This window comes from Gadus morhua, chromosome 16 (assembly GCF_902167405.1).
Source record: "Gadus morhua chromosome 16, gadMor3.0, whole genome shotgun sequence".
NCBI lineage: Eukaryota > Metazoa > Chordata > Actinopteri > Gadiformes > Gadidae > Gadus > Gadus morhua.
In genome coordinates, this window is record NC_044063.1 from 17,493,896 (window position 1) to 17,519,202 (window position 25,307).

The 25,307-nt window shown below is 45.1% G+C and overlaps 1 protein-coding gene across 1 annotated transcript in view; it reads right to left on the reverse strand.

Moving 5' to 3' along the window:
- Positions 1-25,307, reverse strand: part of grik4 (glutamate receptor, ionotropic, kainate 4) — a 262,913-nt gene that overhangs the window by 76,509 nt on the left and 161,097 nt on the right. The window contains exons 5-7 of the mRNA XM_030381795.1: positions 24,513-24,610; positions 9,645-9,810; positions 118-296 (exon numbers count right to left, since the gene is read on the reverse strand). Of these exons, the coding sequence (XP_030237655.1) occupies positions 118-296; positions 9,645-9,810; positions 24,513-24,610 (443 nt within the window). The remainder of the gene's footprint in view (positions 1-117; positions 297-9,644; positions 9,811-24,512; positions 24,611-25,307) is intronic.

The following is a 25,307-nucleotide window of genomic DNA, read 5'->3' on the forward strand; positions in this document are numbered from 1 at the left end:
AGTCACACAAATGATTATGGAGTAGAATGAGAGGAAAAAATCATTAAAAGCTACATTCACAGCCCCCGGGCGCCGCGGGGTAGGAGCGTCGCAGCTAGCACGCACATGACAACGTACCCTTTCGAGGATGATGTGTGACATGGTGGCGTTGGCGTCCACGATGATGGTGGCGGTCTTGTCGTCGCGGATCTCCTTCAGCAGAGGGGTGGGATCCTGGCTGTCGTCCAGCATGCGCACCGACAGAGTCTCCTTGGAGATCAGGAACTGGCGGAGGAGCCGCTCCAGGTTCAATAAGCCTGCCGGGGGAAAGACACACGCGCACACAAAGCCATGCACGCATACATGCATCCATGAACACGCACACACACACACACACACACACACACACACACACACACACACACGCACAAACAGAGAGGGAGAGGAATACGTGAGTGATGAAGGAAGGTGGGTCCCGCATGGGTCTGTTTTATTATTTATTATTTAGTTCTCTTATACATTTTTAAAAGCAAAACAGAGTCAAGACTTCACAGACGTTCTACTGGGACCACAACTACTGACTCTGGTTTGGTTCCCAAGCTGTTCAAATTAACCCTGTACACCCTGACACAGTACACAACAATCACTTTGAGAAGTTTGTAACAACCTTTCATTCCATTAACACATTTACATACCATGTTGTATATCCTCTTAATCGTAGTGGATGTTTAATGCGTCTATGGGGCTAGGGAATTGCCCATGAACTTGTAAAAACCTGCAAAACTTTTCCTCAAACTCTTTCTTTTATTGGAGTTGAATTGCCAAGATTTAATGTTAGTAAAATGCCGTAAACTCGATATAGCAGGTCAGGGGGTGCATGCAGCCTGGTGACTGGCGTGCTCGCTAGAGGGTCCCAGAGGGTTTGAGGGTCGATCCCGGAGACCCCTCTACTAGCGCGCCACCTTGGTTGGAATTGGAAGCAGTAAAGGTTGCTTGGTCGTGAACACTGAACCAATCTGAGCCTTAAGGATTTTGATGAATGTACTACTATCCCCAAAAAGGGCTGTACACATACTTGTAGTGATCCCTGTCTCCCAGTAGAGGAACTATATTTGAGAGAATGGTTGGCTGTCCCACTAAACAGGCACGAAATAATAATTCTAGACATTTTCTATTTTCAATTTCAATTTCTTCAACCTCAAACTTAATGTTAAACTAATCAATGATGTGCTTAGAACATTGATTTATTATGTTTGGAGTCATATTTTGATCTATACTATGGGAAAAAGTTGTTTTGATGTTTTGATGTTTATATCCTCGGTCCACATGCACAAAGAGACTAACTAATAGAGTCATTAAATCCATATATGTTGTGTCAACAGATTTCAATTGATTCTGCAAATATTTGTAGACTTAATTGATGCTGTATTTATAACTAATAAATGCCTGCTTGTTTGCTCAAAGAAACTTAATTAATGTGATTATTTCCGTGCTCTGTCATTTCTCACTCATTTCCTGCTCGGTTGTAAATAATTAGTCCGATGTCACAGAAAAATGAAAGTGATTGCCCTCGATAATTGCAACCTTTTTGTAAGCGTTTGAACAGCGAGGTGCGTTCTAACCATGTTTCCTCTTTGTGGCCCTGTGCTATTAAGAACAATAGACCTGTGAGCTAACTCGGTTTAGCCTGATTTAAGTACTGTATAGCTAAATGAATCAGAGAACTCCCTGGAGTTCTTGCTCAAGTTAATTCACAGCCATATATTACCAGACACTAAGACTGTTATTGAGCTAATTTGCCATTAAATATGTTCATCAAATTTGCTTTCTATGGTATAGTTTGAACAAAAGCTCTGAGATTCTAAGAAAATACGACTTCACTCATTGTTTCAGTTGCCTCAATGTGAGGCTGCAGAGAACATTAGAAGAATCTGGAGAAAGGGAGGGGCATGAGCAGAGAACAGAAACCTATAGGTACTAACAACAGGGCCCCCAAGGTTGAACCTTTCATCTCATAGTCAGAGAAATGCATCAGCGAAACTGATGAAGTACGTTTTGCTGCCGAGAGAGCAGACTTTACAACTGAAGGAAAGAAACAGCTTTGATATACCAATCATAACAATTGTCTTCTTGGCTAGTATTGCCTTCAGCACAGGAAACCACACAATAAAGGCCCCTATTACATTATCGCTCTGCCTATGTATTTCTATCTGAATGCCAATCTGTCTCCCTGCCTGTCAGTCTGCTCCCTGGATTTAAGACCGATCCAAACGTCATGTTGCACAACTTTGGTAAAAATTCCTTCTCAACCCTCACCCTGTTCACATTTACAGTACTGAGACCCTGGGCATCGAACCTTTCCCTCAATCACAAAGGAAATGATAAAAGCCTCAAGCTCCCAAAGCTCAAACACAAGCACACACACACACACACACACACACACACACACACACACACACACACACACACACACACACACACACACACACACACACACACACACACACACACCATTAAGGTTGCTAACCACAAAGTCCCGGTTATACACCCAAGGGCCTTGATCTCAACAGAAATACCCAAGACCCAATTTGCAACCTTGCATCATTCAGAAAATTTAAAATGTCATGCCTCATCATTATCCTGCTTCTAAAATCCATATCTTCCACATAAACCAGGGAAAGCAGGCCCTTGACAACACCCAAGACGGTTTCTGTATGTCTTTTTCATGCTGTGCTAATAAAGATGATTTGGTCTATCCGAGCTTGACTCTTTCATGTTGTGTCGAGCGCAGCAGGCAGAACCGCCCTATAGGTAACGTCAAGATTATTCCAATGTGGAACAGATCAATGGAACTTTGAAACAAGTGCTGTGCATGGTTCAGTGTGAACCTGCTGACCCGGTGCCTTGATCATTCCTCTGATGTGTTTGGTAAACTCGTCATAATTGTTGATTTGCAGGAGACCGCATGGTTGCTGCTATGTGCTTTGTTGAATAAGCCGTGTAGTTTATGCTATGCGCCTTATGCCTTGTGTTATGCAATGATGTGTTTGTCACCAGGGACTTTACTTTTGGGAAGCACTTCATTTGTTTTATAGCGGTTGGCAATGCCTCGTTAATATGTATGACTGGATTGCACAGCATAAGGAAACTTGTTTGTTCCAGACTCCACACAACAGCGGATACATTGTTTTCTCAGGACATCGCGCCCGAAGAATGACAGCATCTTTCTTTCCCTATGGAACACTGTGTTTTATTTTATAACAGTGTTGATAACTACTTGATTCTTGATGGTCAATAACGTTCTAAGGTTGTGCGTTATTCTAAAATAACACACAGGGACACCTGTGACTGGCTACACTGCCAAATCGATGCGCAACAAATCCAACAATAAAAACAACGGTCATCAACAACTATTGAAAAGATTTTGACCCTAACCCTAACGCAAAACGAATATGCTCAAATCCCACTCCAAGAATAAATTAGTTTCAGCTGAATAAGTAGATAAAACCCCAATATTATTGATATAAGTTATCCATACCTTATAAATGTTGGTTACTGTGATATAAACAGAGTAAACACTCCAGGCTATCCCATGGAAAATAATGTTGGTGGTTGTTCCTCTCAACCTCTCAAAAGCTATTCTGTATAAATTACTAACTTGTCAAATATGGATCAACTTAGAATATTCAACACACTCCTAGAAAATAATACATTGACAGTGTCCCTTTTACCCTTGGAGATTACGAGCGGTGGGATATAAAAACGTCAAATGAAAGTCAAGTGAAAAATCTGCAAATCCACCATTATGGCCCATAATGGTTGGTGTTTGGATATCACAAATTGCTGCCCTAAAATAGACAGTACCATGTTAGATTCCAGTGAGGAGAAGGTCCCATAAATAACAGGGAAACAGACGCTCTGGGGAGCAATTCACCAGCATAGATCTGGGGAGTCAAAGTCATGCGTCTGAAAGGATTTAACCTTAATGAAAACATTTTTTTTTGTGAAGAGGTCTTTATTGCTGTTTGATCTAGCTAATCCCTTAAAATACGTTCCCGGATTCCAAAGTGCTGACATTAGCTCTGCCCATGACACAACTTATATCTGCCTCAATCGGGGCTTTAACTAAGTCCAGACTTGGATGTCACATCACTCCGACGTGTCCGTGATGTCCGTGCGCTGGCTGCCAAGCAAAGCAAGGAATTGATTTTAAAATCCTTTTAATTACTTTTAAAGCACTACATGGTCTGGCTCTTGCATCCCATGGATGTGGAAACCTCTCAAAAGAAGGTCAGGATCAGAGGGGACACACTCTTGGCTGTCGCTCTCCCTAAACTGAGAGCCACGGGGGGCCGGGCCTTTTCTGTGGTAGATTTTTGTTTGCTTTATTTAGCACCAGACTGTTTTTCTGCATTTTATGTTTGAACTTTGATACAATCAGTGTTGCCTGCTTTTTTTTAGAACTGTTACACAATGATTCTAAATGTGTACTAACTATAGCTCAACAACAGCAGCAGCACCAGCTGGCAGCTCTGAAATGTCTGAATCAAGCTGCCCACCCTCTTGAGTTATTTCACTATAGTGTATCAATTGCTCAACACTATACTTTCTGGCCATCTCACACATACATTCCACGTACCGGTCTCCTCAAGGTGTGCAAGCTAAAGCACTGGCACAGGCACACACGCCCACGTACACACGCACGCACGCACGCACGCACGCACGCACGCACGCACGCACGCACGCACGCACGCACGCACGCACGCACGCACGCACGCACGCACACACACACACACACACACACACACACACACACACACACACACACACACACACACACACACACACACACACACACACACACACACACACACACACACACACACACACTATCAGGTTGAAATCTCTTTCACTTGATTCCCTCTGATTACAGCTTACTGGTAGCATTAGTAGGTGAAGTGCAGATCGTTGAGGGAACGCAAGATTGTGATTGTGCTTCAGGCTGACCAGAGAGACAGAAGCGGCAGAAGAGTTTCAGAGAGACAAGGCTAGCATACAGATGCGGATCAATGCACAGACTACCCTAGGCTGCAGCCTTCGGGCCCACGTCTGCAAAAAAAACAACATGCCCCCTATTGGCCCATAACAGCTCAAGTGATTCCATTTGTTGACAGGCACTCCGGCTATTTATGATTTTGCCTATAACCAATGCCTTTTCTATTTCAATATTGCTGCTAGTTCAAGATAGACTGAGATCAACGATGGGCCGAAACAGACTGAATCACCTTTTTCTGTTCTGTCAATTCAAAGCGACATTCTGCGCAAATAGGATTTTATCAGCCTCATTAAGGAGTTCCCTGTCAGAAAAACTTTTAAAAAGTAAGAATATGTAATTATGACTATGCTGCTGTGGCATCATTGCAGTTATTATGTCCTGCTACTGTGTTTATTGTAATTGTATGGCATTGTTTGTATGACATTGAGTATTGCACAGCGGTTCAATTGTGTCTCTGTGAGGATGTTGTGACTTTGCCTTAGTAGAACAGGGTGTTGTGTACTACGGCTAATGTTGTAGACCCCAAGCTACCAGCTTGCAGATGAACTTTGAATGCCTTTTTCGGTCGGTTGGTTGGTTGGTCCACAGAAATACGTGGTCATGGCAACTATAGTGAGTTTGCCCTTGTTTCTGTATCATTGCTGTTTTGGTAGAGGCATATGTGTATGCCAGTGTGCCCGAGTATGTGCCATGTAATATTTTAATATATATATGCTTTTATACATGGCAAGTCCCTTTTTTTGTTTAAATGAAGTTATTTTGCATGATCAGTAAGGGGGCCTAGCACAAATAGTAGTCTAGGGTACAATGACTGCCTTAATCCGCCACTGCTAGCATAGCAGAGCAGTCGCTTGCCATTTGGAAACTTCAACCCTACTTATTCATACAGTTGTATCATATTCATGGGGTGAGATTGTTGAGTATATTGGGTTTAAAATGTATTGTTATATTTTTGTCTGTGCTAAGAAAAAGAGAGAGGTGTTCCTAACTGTTTGAAACAGTTACACATGAGAGCTGAGTATTTTTCTTGTACTTCCTGGCAGCGACACTAATCACATCATTAATGAAACAAGCCCCCCCCCCCCCCCCCCCATGCTGCCAGAACAAGTGCAAGTACGCCAGATATATCTTTCTGTGAGATACATTTGCATTTCCTCATCTAGAACAGCAAGGCCTTCACTGAGCAGCACTTGTCTGGCGCTTACCTGTGTGCTTCAGCAGTAAGAGTTACAGTCCAGCTGCTTGCAAGTACACTGGCTCCAACAAGGGACAGCAGGCTTGCTAGATTAATGTCCTGGTTCGGCCTCTGCCTTTGGGCACAGATCCACCACCTCCATCCCCTCCACCACCCCCACCCCCACCCCACCCCCGACGCTTCCACAGTCATGGCTCGAAAATATTCATGAATCGGCCACGCTCTATTAGGCTGTCACCAAACTGGGTGATTAATGGGACCAGCGTATGCCGAGGAGATACTGGCCAGCCAGCATCAGCCGACCGAGGGGTCTGCAGGCGCACAGCGAAGGTTGGGCTGGAGAGAGGGCTGGAGAGAGGGACGGAGAGAGGGCCGGAGAGAGGGCTGGAGAGAGGGCTGGAGAGAGGGCTGGAGAGAGGGCTGGAGAGAGGGCTGGAGAGAGGGACGGAGAGAGGGCTGGAGAGAGGGCTGGAGAGAGGGCTGGAGAGAGGGCTGGAGGGAGGGACGGAGAGAGGGCTGGAGAGAGGGACGGAGAGAGGGCTGGAGAGAGGGCTGGAGAGAGGGACGGAGAGAGGGACGGAGAGAGGGCTGGAGAGAGGGCTGGAGAGAGGGACGGAGAGAGGGACGGAGAGAGGGCTGGAGAGAGGGCTGGAGAGAGGGACGGAGAGAGACCCAAAGTGAAATTTCCGCTGATGCCACTGCTGAACACAGACTTTGTTCAAACACAAAGACACACATACACACACACAAACAGGCTGGCACACACAGGCATACACACACACGCACACGCACACACACACACACACACACACACACACACACACACACACACACACACAAACACACACTCACAAACGTGTTTGTGCGAGCACACGCACACCAAAGCAGCACCTAAGCATTGATGTACCAGCGTTCACACACACACACACACACCCATACACATGCACACAATGCACTTTCTCGGAAAGGCTGCCATTAGCAGCTATAAAGGGGAATCATCAAAGGTGCAGGGGTGACCATCACAACAGCAGTGTCTTTCCCTGTCTTCTTCCTGGGGCTGGAATTACACTTCCAGCACGGTAACGTCCCGCACCCCAGCAGCCCTCCCGAGGCCTCTTCAGCCTTCACAGGAATCTATTGGGGAGAGTTCTCTTTGTTTTGGGGTTTTCTTTCACCTGTTCTTTATCCTTTCCTTTTTGAAGCTGCTCCCTCCATTCATCCCCTCAGCCCTAACTTTGCTTCATTTTTCTGTTTATTTCATTTTGCCCTCAGTGAGTTTCACACACAGACACCAGCCAACACAGACACAATACGGAGCCCACCGACTGAGAGCGGGGGCCAAGAAGGGGCTCTTTTCCAGACATTTTCCAGACAACAGGATATAAACAGTATAAGCCTAAAAGGCTGAAAAAAGGCTTCTTGTCATCGCAGCGCACGCGTCTTCCCCGTGGGGTGAAATGTCACCCGAATGAGTGAGTGACAGCATCCCATACTCCTGAGAGGAAAAACTAATGGTGTGTTTCATGACCCCTGTGGTTGTTTTCCAGTATTATCATTGTAGAGCTGAGCTACGCTTCTTTTTATCTATTGGCAAATATAAACAGTTTCAAAATACCGGGTTTCTGCTGAGAACCCGCAAACAGTTGTTTTCAGAATAATTCTATCAATTTCTACAGAAATGTCCTAATGGTTTCACAGATTGCTAGTTAAGTATGTATAAATTCATTAAAAAGATGGTGTTTTACCCTCACTCTAAAGTGGCAAACAAACACAAACACAATCCACTCGGAATAATCCAAAGTACTCCATTGAGGGAGCGTTGACAATTAGTTGATCAGTGAGGAATTGGAGAGGAACTGAAAGGGTAGGGATAGGTTGGTTCAGAGCACTGCATGGCCATCTGTGCCCTGCCTGACAGAAAGAGAGAGACACACACACAGTGAGAGAGAGAGACACACAGACTCACAGTGAGGGAGACACACACAGCGAGAGGGAAAGAGAGAGAGAGAGAGAGAGCGAGAGAGAGAGAGAGAGAGAGAGAGAGAGAGAGAGAGAGAGAGAGAGAGAGAGAGAGAGAGAGACACACACACAAAGGCTGAATCCGAATACTTAGTACATACTATTTCTGTTCAGTGTCTACTACTTGACAGTCCTATACTTGACTGTGTAGTACGGTCTACAGCTATGCGTAGAACGCCTCCGAACGCTTCCGAATACCGCCGAAACTCCACCGGATGTTTGGAGATGACGTATCTCCCCTCAGATGCCGGCAAAATTACCTTGATAAGTTACCTTGATAAGTTACACACACACACACACACACACACACACACACACACACACACACACACACACACACACACACACACACACACACACACACACACACACACACACACACAGTGAGAGAGTGAGACAGACAGACAGAATTGATCTCAGGACTCTTTTCCTCCATCAAAGCCATGGGCTGATGAGGAGGAAGAGGTTGGCACTCGCCACCTTGGGTCACTGTGACTTTGTCCGAAGACTCGTAATTACTCCTGACAAGGCCGCGAGAGGGTGGGAACGACCCCAGACGTAATCTCCCTCTCCATTTTGAAGAAAGAAAGAATAAAACATCAGAAGGAGGGATCTTCTTTCCTCTTTCATCCTGCAGACGCCCGCTTTCCACAGCTAACTAGCAACAAGTATCTGTGAGTCTGATCACAAGATGGCTCCGGCGGCTGTCGCCTTTGCCACTAATTATTTTGATTCGCTTTTTTTTTCCCCACACTGTGACACACTCACCAGCAGGTGTGGTTCGAAGACGAGTGTGTGAACAAGGGACGACTGGAAAGACTGTCTAATTGAAAGTGGGTGGGGGGCAGGTGTGTGGGGATCCGTAAGTCAATGTTCTGTGCTATTCGGAATTGAGATTATCGAGGACAAGGCAGATGGAGAAATACCATAGTTCGCACTGTTTCTCAATATTTACAAAACTGCGCATGCTGCAAAGTGCGGCGAAGCGGCTGTGCATCGTAGCATCTGTTTGCCGCCGGTGCACGTTGTGTGTGTGTGGCCCACGGTGACAACATGGTAAGCCACGTACATCTGTTGCCAAGGCACCTGTTGCGCAAGGGTAAATGTGTGTATGTGTGTGTGTGTGTGTGTTAGTACGTGTATGTGTATGTCTGTTTGCTCAAAGACATGTTTAGATATGGGTATCATGCATTCAATAAACCATCTGCACGTTACCTCAATATACATAAATACGCAACGGTGGTGAAAAGGCATGAATATTTCATTTGCCAACAATAACAAAAGGTCCCTATAATCAAGCGGTGTGCGGTGTGTTGATTACAGGGTGTGATCACCACCAATGGGATCACCCGGTGCGGCGTGTGGACCAGAGTGTGTGTGGCAGACGGTACTCACAGTCGGACTGAGCACAGATCAGGCATGCGGTGGTACTGTTGAAGAAGGTGAGCAGGCCCGCCACCGCCAGGCTGATGTCGGTGTTGGTTGGCCTCAGGTCCAGGGTGGTGAACCGGGGGAACTGCACCTTCAGAATGTCCTCAGGAGCCACCTTCACGTACGGCACCTGCGGCACACCAGTCGGGAGGCAACACAGGCACAGTCAGCCCCCGCACGGCTACTGCACATGTCGACGCGGGCGTCTCTCCTCTGAGCCACTGGCCTGCTGTTCTGTTTCTATGGAGGGGGTTATCAGGGATGATGCAGTGCTGAATGCTGAGACTATGCACGACGCGAATGAGGGTTTGGGTGAAGGTTAACGGGAGCGATGGTAGAGTATTGAATTCTCTTCTTTCAATTATTTCAAGGAAAGATTATAACCCCAGGGGGTCACTTGTACATATTGAGATGAAAAGACCGATACTTCTGCTTCCTACGACGACAACACAAGCGAGTGCGTGGATCGATTCAATGCTGTTGTTCAATCGTTTCTGTGCAGCATGATTTCCCCTAATGACCTCCTGCAATACAGCTTGAATTTGTAGCACTGCCTCAAAAACACACGTTTGGGAAGACAAACTGATGCCCATTCAAAGACACACACACAAACCCATGTACACACACAACCGTAGGTACACACACTCACTCACACACACACACACACACACACACACACACACACACACACACACACACACACACACACACACACACACACACACACACACACCATCACTCATAATAGATTCTGTTTATTCAGGGGAAAAGATTGAGCTCAAAGAGCTTTTTTACAGCGATCACAAAAGTCCAAAAGATACAAAAATACAGAATACAAATAGGAAGCAAAATACAACAATCAAAATGTAAATAAAAGTAAAACGAAAATAAGTAAAATAAATAATAAACAAATCAGGCAATAGCTAGGTAAAACAAGAGCACTGTACAATATTAATACACTCTGAAAAACACTTGTGATCAACCGAAATGATCAACTGTTACAAATAGATTACATTTTAGACTATCCTGCAGTTTGTTCCATTTTTTTGGGGCAAAAAAACTGAAAGATATTTTCCCAAGGTCAAATCTTGTAAAGGGGGTCTCTAGGGAGATGAGAATCTGTGCCCTAGTATTATGGCATATACATTTATATTTTAACAGGCAGCCAAGGTAAGGGGGTAGTTTCCCAGCCAAAGCTTTGTAAATAAAGAGGAGGCAATGTCTATCCCACCTATCTAACAGGGAGGACACATTATGTTACAGTATGCAATGGTCTGGCAAAGGTCTGTCCTAAAACAATCACCGGTAATAAGACGTATGGCCCTGTGGAAGACTGTATCAGGTGGTTTCAGTGTTGCGGTTGGAGCATGCATGGATACAACATTGTCAAAGTCTAAAACTGACAGGATCGAGAAGAAATGACCTTATTCTATTTAACACCCCTTCACTTTCATCCTATTTTCTAGCTCAAGTACATGTCCTTTAAAAGGTAGCATGTCGTCCAACCAGATGCCCAGATATGAAACTGGCTGACTCGCTCAGTGTTTTGCACATGCATACCAACATAAATAATCACACATGAATACAAACACACACTCAAACATATATTAATACACACACTCTCCCACACACACACACAAACATGCATACATACATAAATAAACACACATACAAAAACGTATTTTAGATAATCCAAAAATAAATTAGGATTATAAATATGCGAGTCAATTCAATAAATGAAAATCTCCCGACCCTTGGATCTGATGCCCAGACCTGATAAATTAGCAATAAACTACTGGCTAGATCAAATAAAATAGGGAAAACATTTTTCTAGCGACCGTGGGGGAATCTTGAGCGGGGAGAGGAGCAGGGAAATTGGAAGAAGTGAAATATAAACATATGTCCTGAGGCGCCGGGTGGTGTGTCAGCCCAACAGACGGGCCAGAAATGAGTCACGGGAGCCAAGACGCAAGCAGCAATCGATGTTTAAACACAGCCTCTCTGGCCCCATGGAGACAAGGATCTCCATTCCTGCAGCCCTCCTCCTTGTGGTTCTGAAGGCATCTAGAGATATCTTAGTCTCCCTCCAAGTCTCTTCATACCACGACAGATTTCACTAGAGCACGCAGCACAGCCCCGTCATGCTCTCTACCACAGACCACAGGGCTGGGGTTCTACACAGCGAGCCTCCCGGCCTTCAACCTCGCTGAGCCACTGATTCTGCAGCAGAAAAACGACGTTGAACCAGCAGAAACCTGCTGGACCTAAAGAAAATCACAAATGACATCCCGAGCCAGCCTCCTATTCTATCACCCCCCCCCCCCCCCCCAGATGATGTCCAGGGTCTCCTGTCTCAATCCCCTCGTCGCCTCTGGTGGGGCTGGTGTGAGACTAGGGCAGACGTAGGTGTGTAGGTGTGTAAGACACGGGTGGGGGCACAACACTACAGGTTGAGGCAGAGAGCGGGAGAGAGAGGGAGGTGGAAGAAAGCCAGAGACGGGAAATAAAAAAATTAACATGACGAGTGCAGCGGGCATCTGTTCCATTCGGTCACACGACCCGGGCCCCGCGTGAGGCTGGGTGCGCTGGGGCTTGAAGGGGACGCTTGGAGGACACGGTGAGGGCCCCCTGAAGGGCCGCGGGGCAGGAGAAAGCCTCTTCATCATGGCAGATTGCCTGTCGGTGTAACACCTACAGCCATTGCATTGCCTCGCCTCTTGTCCCCACTTCGACGCGATTGGTTTTCCATCCCTGTCCGTCAGTGCGTAATGGAGTCCCAGGGCCCCTGGACGGATGGGTCTGGGGCCGCCACTGACAGCCCGGGCTGGGCATGCTGTTTCCCTGCTCCCCTGGAAGCCCTGGATGTCACCTGTGTAATAGCCATGGCCAGCCACACTATGAGGAACAGCACGCTGTGATGAACGCTGGCCTTCAGCCCTCCACACCTGATCTGGTGCGGCTGTGGATAAACGCCATTCCTGGCTGCTGTTTTTTTTTTTTTTTTTTCTCATACTCCATTTGATCTCCTTCGTCCTTCCATTTCCTACTGTAGCCCTGTTCAGGTTGGTTTACCGTCCTTTTTCTAGAATTCTCTCTCTCTCTCTCTCTCTCTCTCTCTCTCTCTCTCTCTCTCTCTCTCTCTCTCTCTCTCTCTCTCTCTCTCTCTCTGAACCATCTTCCCTTAAAAAACCTGACACGTTTCAATGGGCAGTATCTGATGAAGAAGGGGGTTGGCAAGCATTATGCACACACTGCCAAAACACAAATCGCACACAGACACACACACAGACACACACACACACATCACCCCCGGTAGTACAGTGTATGTTATTTAAATAAAACACAAATCTTGTCCATTGACTCATGACGACTATAGCATGGGAATCTATCATAAAACTAAATCTAGCATTATATTAAGTCAACAGCTGACACACTAATGTCAACTTTGAGAAATAGATATATGATCTATGATGTGAATTAATTGCGTAATTAGAAGGTCTCATTGTCAATGCTTCTATTGTCCGCTGAATGAATGTTTTTTTATCGAATCACATCTCGCAGATCCTTCTTTAACAGTAGCCTGGTAACAGCAGAGGACACATTAAACAGGGGGGTACAGGGCAACTTGCCCAGAGCCAGATAAAGTGGGTCCGTGCTAGTAAAGGATATTAGGGCTGTGAAGTTTTCAGGAGGTTTTTACGGCTTGCCATTTACTGCTGCTGCCCTGCACTGTAACACCAGGAAGACGTTCTTCCCTTGTTTTAATGCTATCTGTCAGATCCACAGTCGGCCACAAGGACATCATGTATAGTATAAAAGAGCAGCCGGGGTTTAATGAGAACTCCAAGGCCCTACAAAAGGCCGGGCAGAAGATCAGAATGTAATTCCAAGACAATAGATGGCAGATATTTCATGGGACCCTAAAGGAACTTTTTTCTGTTATTAAAAAGGCCTACAGGCTTTACATTAATTCCCTTGTTCACAAGGTTTTGCTGAACAAGGGAATGTCCGAGGTATCTCCACTTCTTTAAATATATCTCTCTTTCGTCTTTGGTCTCCATTGCACAGTATAGGACATCCATGGTTGCCCAAGGGTCTCACAGGGTTAGGCGTATCACTTATCCACAGTTCTCTTAATCAGATTCCCGGCTGTTTCAAAGAATTGTATGGTAAAAACATAATTCCTAATCCATTTTAAGCCAACGTATTTGATAGATTGCATAACAAATAGAAGACATTGCAGGGCACCATTTGAATGATGAGAGATTTTATGCACAATTAATGACATATCATGCAAAATGATAACCAAATAATTGTTGTTGACTGTGGCAATTAAATTGAATTAAATTCAATCTGCATTTGTGTGTATGTGCGTGTGTGTGTGTGTGTGGGTCCAGCAGTTTGACAGAAAGGCTGACAACTCTGTGGAGATCCATTTGACAAGCGTTTAATAAGGAAAGGCCATAGACTTTGCGGTTCGCAACGCACACACGCACACTTCCCAACGATGAATGGAGAATGACAGGGCTTCACAGAGTCTGCAGCAATGTGCCAACGCTGTAACACACGCTAACAATCCTAGAACTGATCCCTAATCTACGTCTCGGTTGAAACAAATTCAATTTGACCCCTGACATCCAGAGACACACGCACACACACTTTCAAAAGATGGAATTTTTTAAAGGCTGTCAAACACTACTTTCAGATCATAAAACTGTATTCAATAAATATTAAAAAAAAGAAAAATATGACTATTTGAGCGGGGTGGTCACCCTTTGCTCCAGTGACCCAGAGAAAAGTATTCTCTCCTTGTGTCCAAATCAAAAAATATGTATGCTGCCACTGCTATCCAGCTTGACAAGTGCCCAAGTCAACCCGCCAGCCGGCAGAGTGAACCCCTACATAAAGCGGACGGAAGCGGATACCTGAGAGCCCGGGAGATTGAAAGGAGACAAATGTGCAGATCTGACGCCATATGGCAAGCCAGCCGAGTGATCAGCGGCCGCATCTGTTCCTTTGCTCTTTGGAGCGACCGGTGCACAAAAGCCTGTTCAGTGAGAATGGCCCTGCTACCTATACTGGACTATTATTGTATTGGACTAGTCAGCCATGTCAGACCTTCAAGAGTTTATGAGATGATAGCCCCAACTATGTGCGTCTCCTCTGGAGCATTCTGGGAAATAATTTACATCGACACACACACCTACACCCCCCCCCCCCACACACACACACACACACACACACACACACACACACACACACACACACACACACACACACACACTGACCTGGGCAACCAAACAGCATGCTGTAAGCGCTGAAAATGGCTTTTGAAATGCCGGGCGGCTAGTAGCCAGACGGATAACGACCTAAAGAGCTGGAGAAAAAAATGTAATTGCATCGGTGGCGGTGAGTAATGCCATTGTCCTGTACCTTTGAAGAGCAGTCCCCGCTAAACGCACCAAACCATCATCAAGCAAACGGGAAACCGGCCAATCAAAGAACCGCGACGACCGATTGGCGGGCTGGCCGCGGCCCATCGAACCGCCATGAATCGCCTGCCAGGGGATGAATGTTGGCCCCGGGCCGCGCTGGAGAGCAGATGCTGCTGGAAACACAGCCCATCAGTCAGCCGGGGCCCCTGCCAAGGCCCCTGAGTAACAGAGGAGCTGCCGGCAACACGGCCGCGCCCTGCGCCAGAGCAACGGGCGACGTCAAGCCTATTATGTCTGTCTGAATCCCCCCCCCGTGGTGTCGCGCAGTCCGCACGTAAAATCCCAGATTCAAGGCCAGCTGTTGGCGTTGGGAAGTGGAGGGGAATCGGAAAAAAAATGTTTTCTGTAATCTGAAATGGATCTTTTATTTCTTTCTAAGAAACGAAATGTATTGGCTCAGGTGACAATGATTCCCGATCCGCCAGGCGTCCACAGTCACCCCCCCCTCTCTCCATCACGGGTTCATCCCTAAAGTCTCATCCCATGAAGGCCTGTCTATTTGTGGCCGTAATGGGTCTGCGGCAGCTCCCTGTGGCCCCGGGGCCCCAAACTGACCAATGATAAAGATGAAGTGGGGCAGTGGATCCCGGGGTGCCTTTTAGGAGACTGGAACATTGACCACGAGATCCCTATCTCATCGATCAGCTAGGAGAGAGAGAGAGAGAGAGAGAGAGAGAGAGAGAGAGAGAGAGAGAGAGAGAGAGAGAGAGAGAGAGAGAGAGAGAGATCTATTTATCCTCTAGCCCGCCATACGAGCAAGAGGATAAATAGAAAGAGTGAAAAGAGCAGGGACAGGGAGGGCGATAGAAAGAAATACATTCTTTCCTTGAAGGAATGTGCTGTATTAACTCAGGTTGCTTCATTTGATAGAAAGTCAAGTCTTTGTGTCTCTATGAATCAGATTGCTAGTCTTTTAAATGCCTAGAAAATCAGACCTTCTGGCCACAGACCTTGTGAGGGCTTTATTCAAAATGATAAAGATAAGGAAGTGAGGCAGTGATCTGATTTGTTAAGCTGCCCACTGGACTGAAGGTGGTAGCCCACATTAATAGCTCCGGTGTTATACCGGCTACGTGCTTCTTCGTCTTGATCAAAGGTAACTCAATATTACTACTAAAAAGCAGTTTCTATCATTATTTACCATCGCAAATTTATTAACACCCTCAGTTGAGATGATGTGCAAGGGGGAGGTTTGATGAGAGTAGATTTTAATCTAACAGCATGCCTAATCCCGCTCTGGGAGCTGAGCCAAAGGCTTCATTTGTCGCTCACAAGCAAAGCAAAGCTCAACTTTTATGCAACACAAACAACACTTTGCCAACAAATCTTTCGCCTGGGGCGGAAAAAAAGCGCTGATCAAAAAACAAAGGATGACGTTGCAGGGGTTCAGGTGGGAAGAGTGGAAAACACAGCACATTAATACAAACTGTGTGTGTGTGCTTGTGCCAGCCTGTGTTTCTGTGTGTGTCACACTCTTATCTCTCTCCCCCTACAAACAAAGCTGAGTCACTTGACACTGACAAGAAGTGGAAACACGGCCAGCGATGCCATACTGAACCCATTGTGTACACAATGATGGCAATCAACCAAATTGAAACCCCGCCTTTTAACTCCACGCCCTCCACCTGGGACGCCATCTCGCTCGGCTTGCTCTGGCTTTCATCCACGGTGATCAAGAGGACTACTTTCTGATGAGGTATTCAGTGGGATTTGGAATGCAGATGGCAGCTGTGATAGGGACGCCTAAACATGGCTGATCAATAGAGAAGGATGGGGTTGGGAGAGGGTAGGGTGGGGTCAAGGGGCCGCACGAGACACCGCTGTTGTTCAAATGATCGTGAGGCACTGAGAGAGAGAGTAACAAACACCTGTGTTCTAATCATCGTCAGTTACACAGAAAGAGAGAAACACCTGTGTTGTTCTAATCATCAGATACAGAGAGAAAGGGGGAAATTATCTGGGTCACAGAACAAGTGCACGTATTCACAAACATACGACGGCAGACAGGAATATTTCAAAACTCACTACGTTGCCGAGTTCTTCATTTTGGGAACTATATGGCAATTTTGGAAAATATATTGGCAATGTGACTTTCTGATCATGATTAATCCATTGGGCTCATTGCTTCCAAGAAAATTGAAACGAATACACAGATTGGGAGATTGTGATTTAAGCACGTATGCAGAAAAATAAATCCACAGCTAATAATAAAAACGACTTGTATCGAAAACAAAACAACAACCACCTTGGCAATTTGTTTCCTCTGCGAAACACTTTACTGTTTACACAAAAACACTGTTGTTGACGTTGTCAACGTCGTGCTGTAAATCTGCCAGGATTTTGGTTCAAATCACCTCCTCTCTGAGGAAGCTTTCAAAAATTGGGCCGTTGGCGAGCCATTGGCAACCATATTATTCCAACCGGGTGTTTAGCAGCTTCAATAGCAGTGTCTTTGTTTGGTTCAACACAAGTAAGACCATATGAACTGCCCTGGCTGAGTCCTTTTTCCAATTGTGCCAACAAATGAACAAATTCACAAGTTTCGAATCTGGGTTCACACTCTAGTGTAAATATATTCATTGATTCAATTATTTTAATAACTTTACACCTTATTTTAAGTCAGACAGTATATAGAGTAGAAGCAGCATTCAACCCAGACGGGTGAGAACCCGCGGCTCAGAGGCTTTGAGCAAGCAGACAAAAGGATAGAATGCAACAAAAAAGAAGAAGAGACAAATAGTATATGAAGACTTTGTTTTGAATCAATAAATCAAATATTTTATGGATCAGCGTCTCATATCGGCATGCAAATAGCTCTGCCAGCCTAATTTACTTTGCATTTTGCCTCTTTCAGAATGCGAGACTTCTGCGTGGAGTGTGAATGGAATACTGACAGTCCCATTGATATTCCAGATCGCATCTCCTCTCTGGGCTCCGACACCAACATGAATAAACAAAGCTGCAGTTTTATGGATCTGTACCAAACCACTGCTTGACATAGACCGTATCAATAATTAAAAACTTTGTTGATCATGCTGCTAAAAACATTTCTTTCCTTAAGATCCAAATTGTATTGTACCTCCAGGGTGGATTAAAAGATGAATTACTGTTCTGTACTTTCTTTACTTTGGAACAGAACCCACACGAAGAGACAAAAAAAGAACAAACAAAAAAAGAAAAACAAACAAACACAGATCCAGTCGGAGGCTGATACCGTGTTTGGGTGTGTGATTATAGATGTGGTGTGTGTGTGTTTGTGTACTTGCATCTGCATTTGTGTGCATGTGTTGCTTGTGTTTGTATATTCATGCATGATCATATGTGGAGCGGCGAGAGAGAGCAAGGCTTTCTTGTCAATTCACACAATTCCTCTCTCTCTCTCTCTCTCTCTCTCTCTCTCTCTCTCTCTCTCTCTCTCTCTCTCTCTCTCTCTCTCTCTCTCTCTCTCAGCTTAGAGCTTTCCCTCAGCCGCGCCGGCTATGGTTGGAGCAGGTTATCAGGCACAGTTGCTGATGAGAGGGATTGGAAGGAAGGGAATGGAGGGAGCCTGGAGAGGTATGACGTGGGCAGGGGAAAAAGATGGGAGAGAAAATCCAAAAGTGATAAGCATTGGAATTAGGGCTGCTCGGTTATGGGAAAAATCATAATCAGCGATTATTATGGTCAATATTGGAACCACAATTATTCAAACGATTGTTTTTGAGATTGAAAACATGTTGTATTCATTCAGCATGTCGCTCCCAAAAAAAACTTTGTAACTGAGCACTATAAAAATTCGCCTTAAAAAAATACACAAAATGGTCAAAAAGAAAATGTTCCAATCTAAAATAATATACAGATATGTATCCAGCTGTTCTATAAAACATTAAAGAAAAAAATATATAGATATAAAAAAAATTGAAAATAGAAAAACTAGATTATGTTACTTTTGTGATCGTTTGGAATGGCCCAGCCCTAATTGGAATAGAGGAGACATGCAGAGGAGTGGTCGGATAAAAAAGGTAAAATGGGCAAGTAGCAGAGGAGCACATCAACAAATTAAGTTTGTTAGTACAAATATATTACAGGGGGACAAAAGAAGAAAACTAATCATATTCAAAATAATGGGATCTCATTATGATTTACATTAGTTGAATGTCGTAGGCAAACCCTCAACCATTAAACAATCCCACTCACATCAGTAAACTATTTCCCAAATGGGTATTCTTTGCAACCTCTCAGTTCCTTTTGGAGTTCAATGGGCCGTTTTTCAAAGGGTGCAGACCAAAATGCCTCTGGATGCAATTGGATAGCCAATCCGAGCCACGAGTGCTGAATGCTATGTTGCTAAATTAACACATCTTTCTTATCTACAAAAGCTTTAAGTGCAGTTGTTTAAAGAGACAATGTACCATCCAGTTCTGTTAATACTGTCGGAATAGTGGCTTCAATAGTTCCAGATCTGTCTGAATGGGAGGGGGGGCAGATCTACTGCCAGGGCAAATAAAACATGAGCTTGCAGATTTGACTGGTTCCACGGCTAGGTCAATCCATCATAAACCAGAAGAATATAACTACAATATCAAATGTTGTTTCTCTATTCCTACTGATTAGTCAACAGAGGACATCCAATTAGCAGAACTCTTCAAAATATGCTCAGTGGGTGAGCCAATACTGAACAAATGAGCATAGAGATAGATAATTGAACTAACCAAAACCAGTTACTTTAAAGAATACCAAAGAATGGTCTGATGTTCGCAATACACAAGTCAGAATCTTTAAGGAATATTAACTAAAGATATGAAGCGAATATGTGGATACATAGCCATTCCATTGGTGCTTGCCAGACAATGCATAAGGACAATCTTTGACCCCAAACGTACAGAAATTTAGGACGATTAAGTGGAGGTGATTCCCAGAAAAGTCCCCCATTTATGTTAGAGGTTTAGTATCCCAGAACAATCACTAAAACTTTTCAACCTTGCGCAGTGTTTGGTAAACAAAGATGCAGGCTTGGTTGATTGCTACAGAAACTTTTGGAAGAAAACAGAGGCTGAACTTATTATGTTCTTTTGGGGGTAAGCATTTTCTCAAGCATGATAGCCGAAAGCAATTGAAACTAACCTACTCACCATTTTTATGTGCTAAAAAAGAACTGTCCACATAACAAAAAAAAAACATCTCATGCCGCTGAGCTACCAGACACACAGTACTCAATAGAAAGCCAATTTGGCAGCTGTACACAAACTGAACAAGAATCATAAACACATGCTGTGAATACACAGCGGGCCGGGAGAGAGTGGATCACTGCATATCTGGGTGGACAAGCGCATGGACATGCACTCATGCGAGTGGTTCAATAGCAGCACGGTCATGAAGACCATGGTACAATAGCCATGCAAACGACACCACTGCACCTATAAACAAACCGTGGCCTCCAAAATCCCGATGAAAGCTTTTCAAATTTGCCCAACAAGCATTCATGAGCAATCAACTGTGTCCTGGCTTTGTCTCCTGGTTGTGTCCAGTAATTGCTTATTCCAAACCCCGGTATAGGATTTTTCAGAGTTAATTTGCTTTCAAGTAAAGCGTCCTGAAGCCCTTTTTGGAAAGAAATATCACAGAAGTCACAGATACATTTAATTGGGGAATGAGTAGAATTTTCCACACCGGTAAAACACATTTATCCAGCACTGAAGAACAATTGTCCTTCAACAAGGGGGGAGTTCCTATAGAATTCAAAATACGCAATTTAAATGAGTTTCCTTGTATTTTCAGCATATTTTCAGCTGGCACGTCGAATCTCATTTTTATGCATGTGGGCCTGCATCTGTTTGCCCATTTCTATAAAAGTTTTGGGGAAAAAAATCTCATTACTTCATCTCTCAAGGGCTTTAGCCTTGCCAATGACCAGCACACCTTAATCCCCCATCCAGCTACACACATCCTGTCTGTCAAGCCATGCTTGAGTTCACCAGCGAGTTCAAGCCAATAACGCCAGCGGTGGAATACAGCGATCGAGCCGTGTCTGTGTTCTCCTGCTACCTCTTGGCTGCAGGGCAACAAGAGCTAATGGGCATCAATTAGTAAAACTAACCTTGTTTCCAAAATGTCAACCATAAATGATGATTCTCGGAGAGAATGAAACTGAGGAAATACAGGGAATGAAATGAAGATTGAAGGGATTCATAGCAGCCGATCGTGAAAGCAAATGCTACAGGGACGTAAACAATTGAGAGATTTGTTAGCCAGCAGCCCTGATTAGAGAGATTTGTATTATTAACATGTTTATAATAGTCAAATGTAAAAGAACACCAATGAAACCCATGGCATTCAACCGATGATTGACATGGTCAAAGGTGTTGAGTGAACAAGAACCAAAGTTCTGTCTCTTCACCTAAAGCAATGACATATAACAGAATAGCAGAAAACACTCAAAGCTAGCATGCTCTGAGATCCATAAACCATGAGTTCTATGCGTCCTAGGCAGTGTTTTGGAAAAGGAAGCACGGAGCGACTTATATTTAAGTTTCAAGCCTCAATGACTCAAACAGGAACCTCATTCCACCAACCTAAAATATCAATGCCTTTGCAAAGCTTTGGATAACTTGTCACATTGGATAGTATCAAATCACCTGTACAATGTGGTTATGCCTTTCTCTCTGTAGTGGCTACTGTTTTTCTATTAGTCAGCATTATCGTGTCCAGATGGGTCCAATTTCACCTCTCCGTCCACCCCCATCACGAAGCCAGCGGACCTAGGAGAGTGATTGATTGACTGGTGGGTGATTGGGCCATCCCCTAGCATGCTCCGTCCCTAGCAAATCCCAGCCTGGTGTTTGGGGAAACTGGTCATGGGGATAGCCAACATCTGTGGTGTGTAACGCCGGAAGAGAGATGAGGTGTGTGGCGCTGCAATGCATTATCTGACAATGTGTGCACATGCAGATTGTGGGCAGGGGGCCACATTCAGAGTCATTGCGTAAACCATTCCACGAGATGAGTATATTCTCAAGCCCCATGGCTGTTTGCAGGAACCTGTTGGCCTGTGTGCCGAATTCACGGTCTAACGCTGTCCGTCGGATGACTCTCCTCATGCTGGATGATAGCTGCTCCGATACTCAAAACCGCTCTTGATTTTATTGGAAATCTAAACCAATGAAGAATGGTAAGTGGTTGGACCAACGAATGTACTCAGATTAAGATAGATGGGGAAGCCGTTAATCAACCTTTCATCTTCAGGCCACCATGGCTTGATGGATTTCTCCAGGGGGCATCGCTTAAATTTGGTGTCCTTGTCAATCTCCCTTCAATCCACTTAATTGTTCAAGTGTTAAAGTACAAAAAGGTTATGGTGATGAGTAAGGGAAAAAAATAACAATATAATACATTTATATTGGAATAAGTCGTTTGAAGTGCCAAGGGCAAAAGCCTCACCACCTCCCGCCCCAGATAATAAAGCTGACAATGATGATGATGATGATGATGATGATGATGATGATGATGAGGATTATGATGATGATGGTGCTTCTGACGACGACGCTGCCAAGGACACGATGATACTTTGCATAAAGTTACACGATTGCGTGTTACTGGATTCGTTTTCCCACAGCACGATTAATTAATCCATATTTATTTGTGTATTGCTTTAATTTGTGGTTAAGATGAAAGCAACGTATGGAAACACTACTGGGAATGCACTGTGAATCGCCTAATGACGAATGAAGAATCTTTTTCCGGTGAAGCTAAACAGTGGGATTTGTTCACACAAGCGTGTCTTCATTGTTGCACCAGGGAGCAGCAGGGAGGCCCGGTCTGGATACCAGCAGAACATCAGAATGATCCCTCATTAGCAAGAATAATGTGTCGGAGAACATTATCACGTCTGGCCTCATATGCTTCTATTTATGTGATATTGATGTGGCAAAATGAAGTCCTAGCAGGGTATAATATAATAACTTAGCAGACTTGGGTCGTGTATAATCAGTTGACATACCGTTTGATGTCTCTCCATACATATGTACATATGCACCAATACACAAAGCATAGACCTACATCTGTAAGAAACCTATAATTATGATGGATCTGCTCATAATATAACACTTATAAAATTAAAATCTGACACCTGACAGATTAAACTTCATGTGAATCTTGAGTCATGCTGGCTGGTGTCCAAAGTGAACCAAACCTTGACCGACCTCCTGCTACATCTTCAAAGTTATTCAGCCAACATCTTAGATTTGGAATAACAAATATCAGAATTGCCAATGATCATTACTTTTGCAATCGGAATTGTAACCGCCGGTTGAATAATGGCGTCCGTGAAGCACGTCTGATCGTGACTCCCCATCAGGATAACTCTAATAGAACCCCAACAATAACAACAACAATAAACACCTACACCTGCCCGCCCCCAGTGATAATATGCTAATAGCCATGCCTGCTAGGCTCCCTGAAGCTGAACACGCGCTACACTACAAGCTAACAAGAAGGGTGGAAGGGAGGACATGCTTCGCGGCTCCTTAGATCTGAGCCAGGATGGAATCACATGGCCGGGTCGGGATTCGGCACTGGAGGTATTTCATCATCTCCGCTAACAAGTGGAGTAACCAGGCAACCACCAATAGGTGTCGGTTCGGAAATCTGCTGTGCGATCTCTGGTTGGTGATGTAGCCAGACAGACAGGGGCCTGGTTGGATTGTTGAGGCGGGGTGGAGGGTGGGGTTATAGAGGTGGACAGAGGGGTAAGAACATTGGAGGGAGGGGTTAGAGTTAGAGGGGCAAAAGGGGTTAGAAGGGTGGAGGGAGGGGTTAGAGTTAGAGGGGTACGAGGGGTTAGAAGGGTGGAGGGAGGGGTTAGAGTTAGAGGGGTACGAGGGGTTAGAAGGGTGGAGGGAGGGGTTAGCGATGGAGGGGTACGAGGGGTTAGAAGGGTGGAGGGAGGGGTTAGCGATGGAGGGGTACGAGGGGTTAGAAGGGTGGAGGGAGTGTTAAGAGTGAGAAGGTTATAGGGAGGGTGTAGAGGGGTGGGGGAGGGGTAAGAGGGTAGGAAGGAGAGGTTAGAGGGTGGAGGGCGGCGTTGGAGAGGGGGAAGGAGGGGCTAGAGTGGTCGAGGGAGGGATAAGAGGGGTGGATGGAGGGGCTAGAGGGGTTGAGGGAGGCGTTGGAGAGGGGGAGGGAGGGTTTGGAGGGGTGGAGGGAGGGGTTAGAGGGGTGGATGCAGGGGCTAGAGGGGTTGAGGGAGGCGTTGGAGAGGGAGAGGGAGGGTTTGGAGGGGTGGAGGGCGGGGTAAGAGGGGTGGAGGGCGGGGTTGGGAGGGTGGAGGGAGGGGTATATGGGTGAACAGATAGACACTCACCTCTTTCTCGCCACAGATGTTGCTGATGATGGAGTTGGAGGCAGGACTAGCGGAGGGGCCGAGGACTGCCACCACCCCTTTAAACATGATCTGACACACTGGAGGGAAAGTAGGGTAAGGGTGGGGGAAGAGGTCAAACAAGAGACAAACAGGAAGAGAGAATTAATGTTAATGATAATGGTATAATAGGTTTCCTAATAAGTCCTTTGTGTTGACATCCATATTTGACTATATTAGTTTTTATATTATAACAGATGGCGGCCATAGCGAGCACTGATCTACTCCTGACAGCCTGTCGCCATTAAACATAAGATGTTTCATGGATGTTTTGCCGCCATCGGCTTTTCGCTGTCATTTTATCTTGATGTCAGGCATTGTCATAAGCTCTCGGTTGAAAATGGCAATGTCACATTAGATATTTGAGTTTTAATCATTCAGCATACACTTTCACACTCTGCAACATATTGGTTAGGTAACTGACGTAAGGATAGGTGGGCATCAGCGATCGAACCCAGTTCGCTATGGCTGGTATAGTTGAAGCCACTTCTCTATTCTGTAGTTGCAACATACCACTTAACACAAAGCCATTTTCTATTAGTCGGCTGTTCTGCTTTCACAGTTAATACTCTGTGGACAAATAGCTTACATTGCAAATTAGCAGATTTATTTGATTCAACGATTTATGTCTACAACTGCCTCATTGATTTACTGTCGCCGTTACCCAGAAGACTTGATAATCAGGCTGGTAATGAGTGGCTGTGTCGCCTGGCGCTTCCCTTTGCCATAACTGTGACG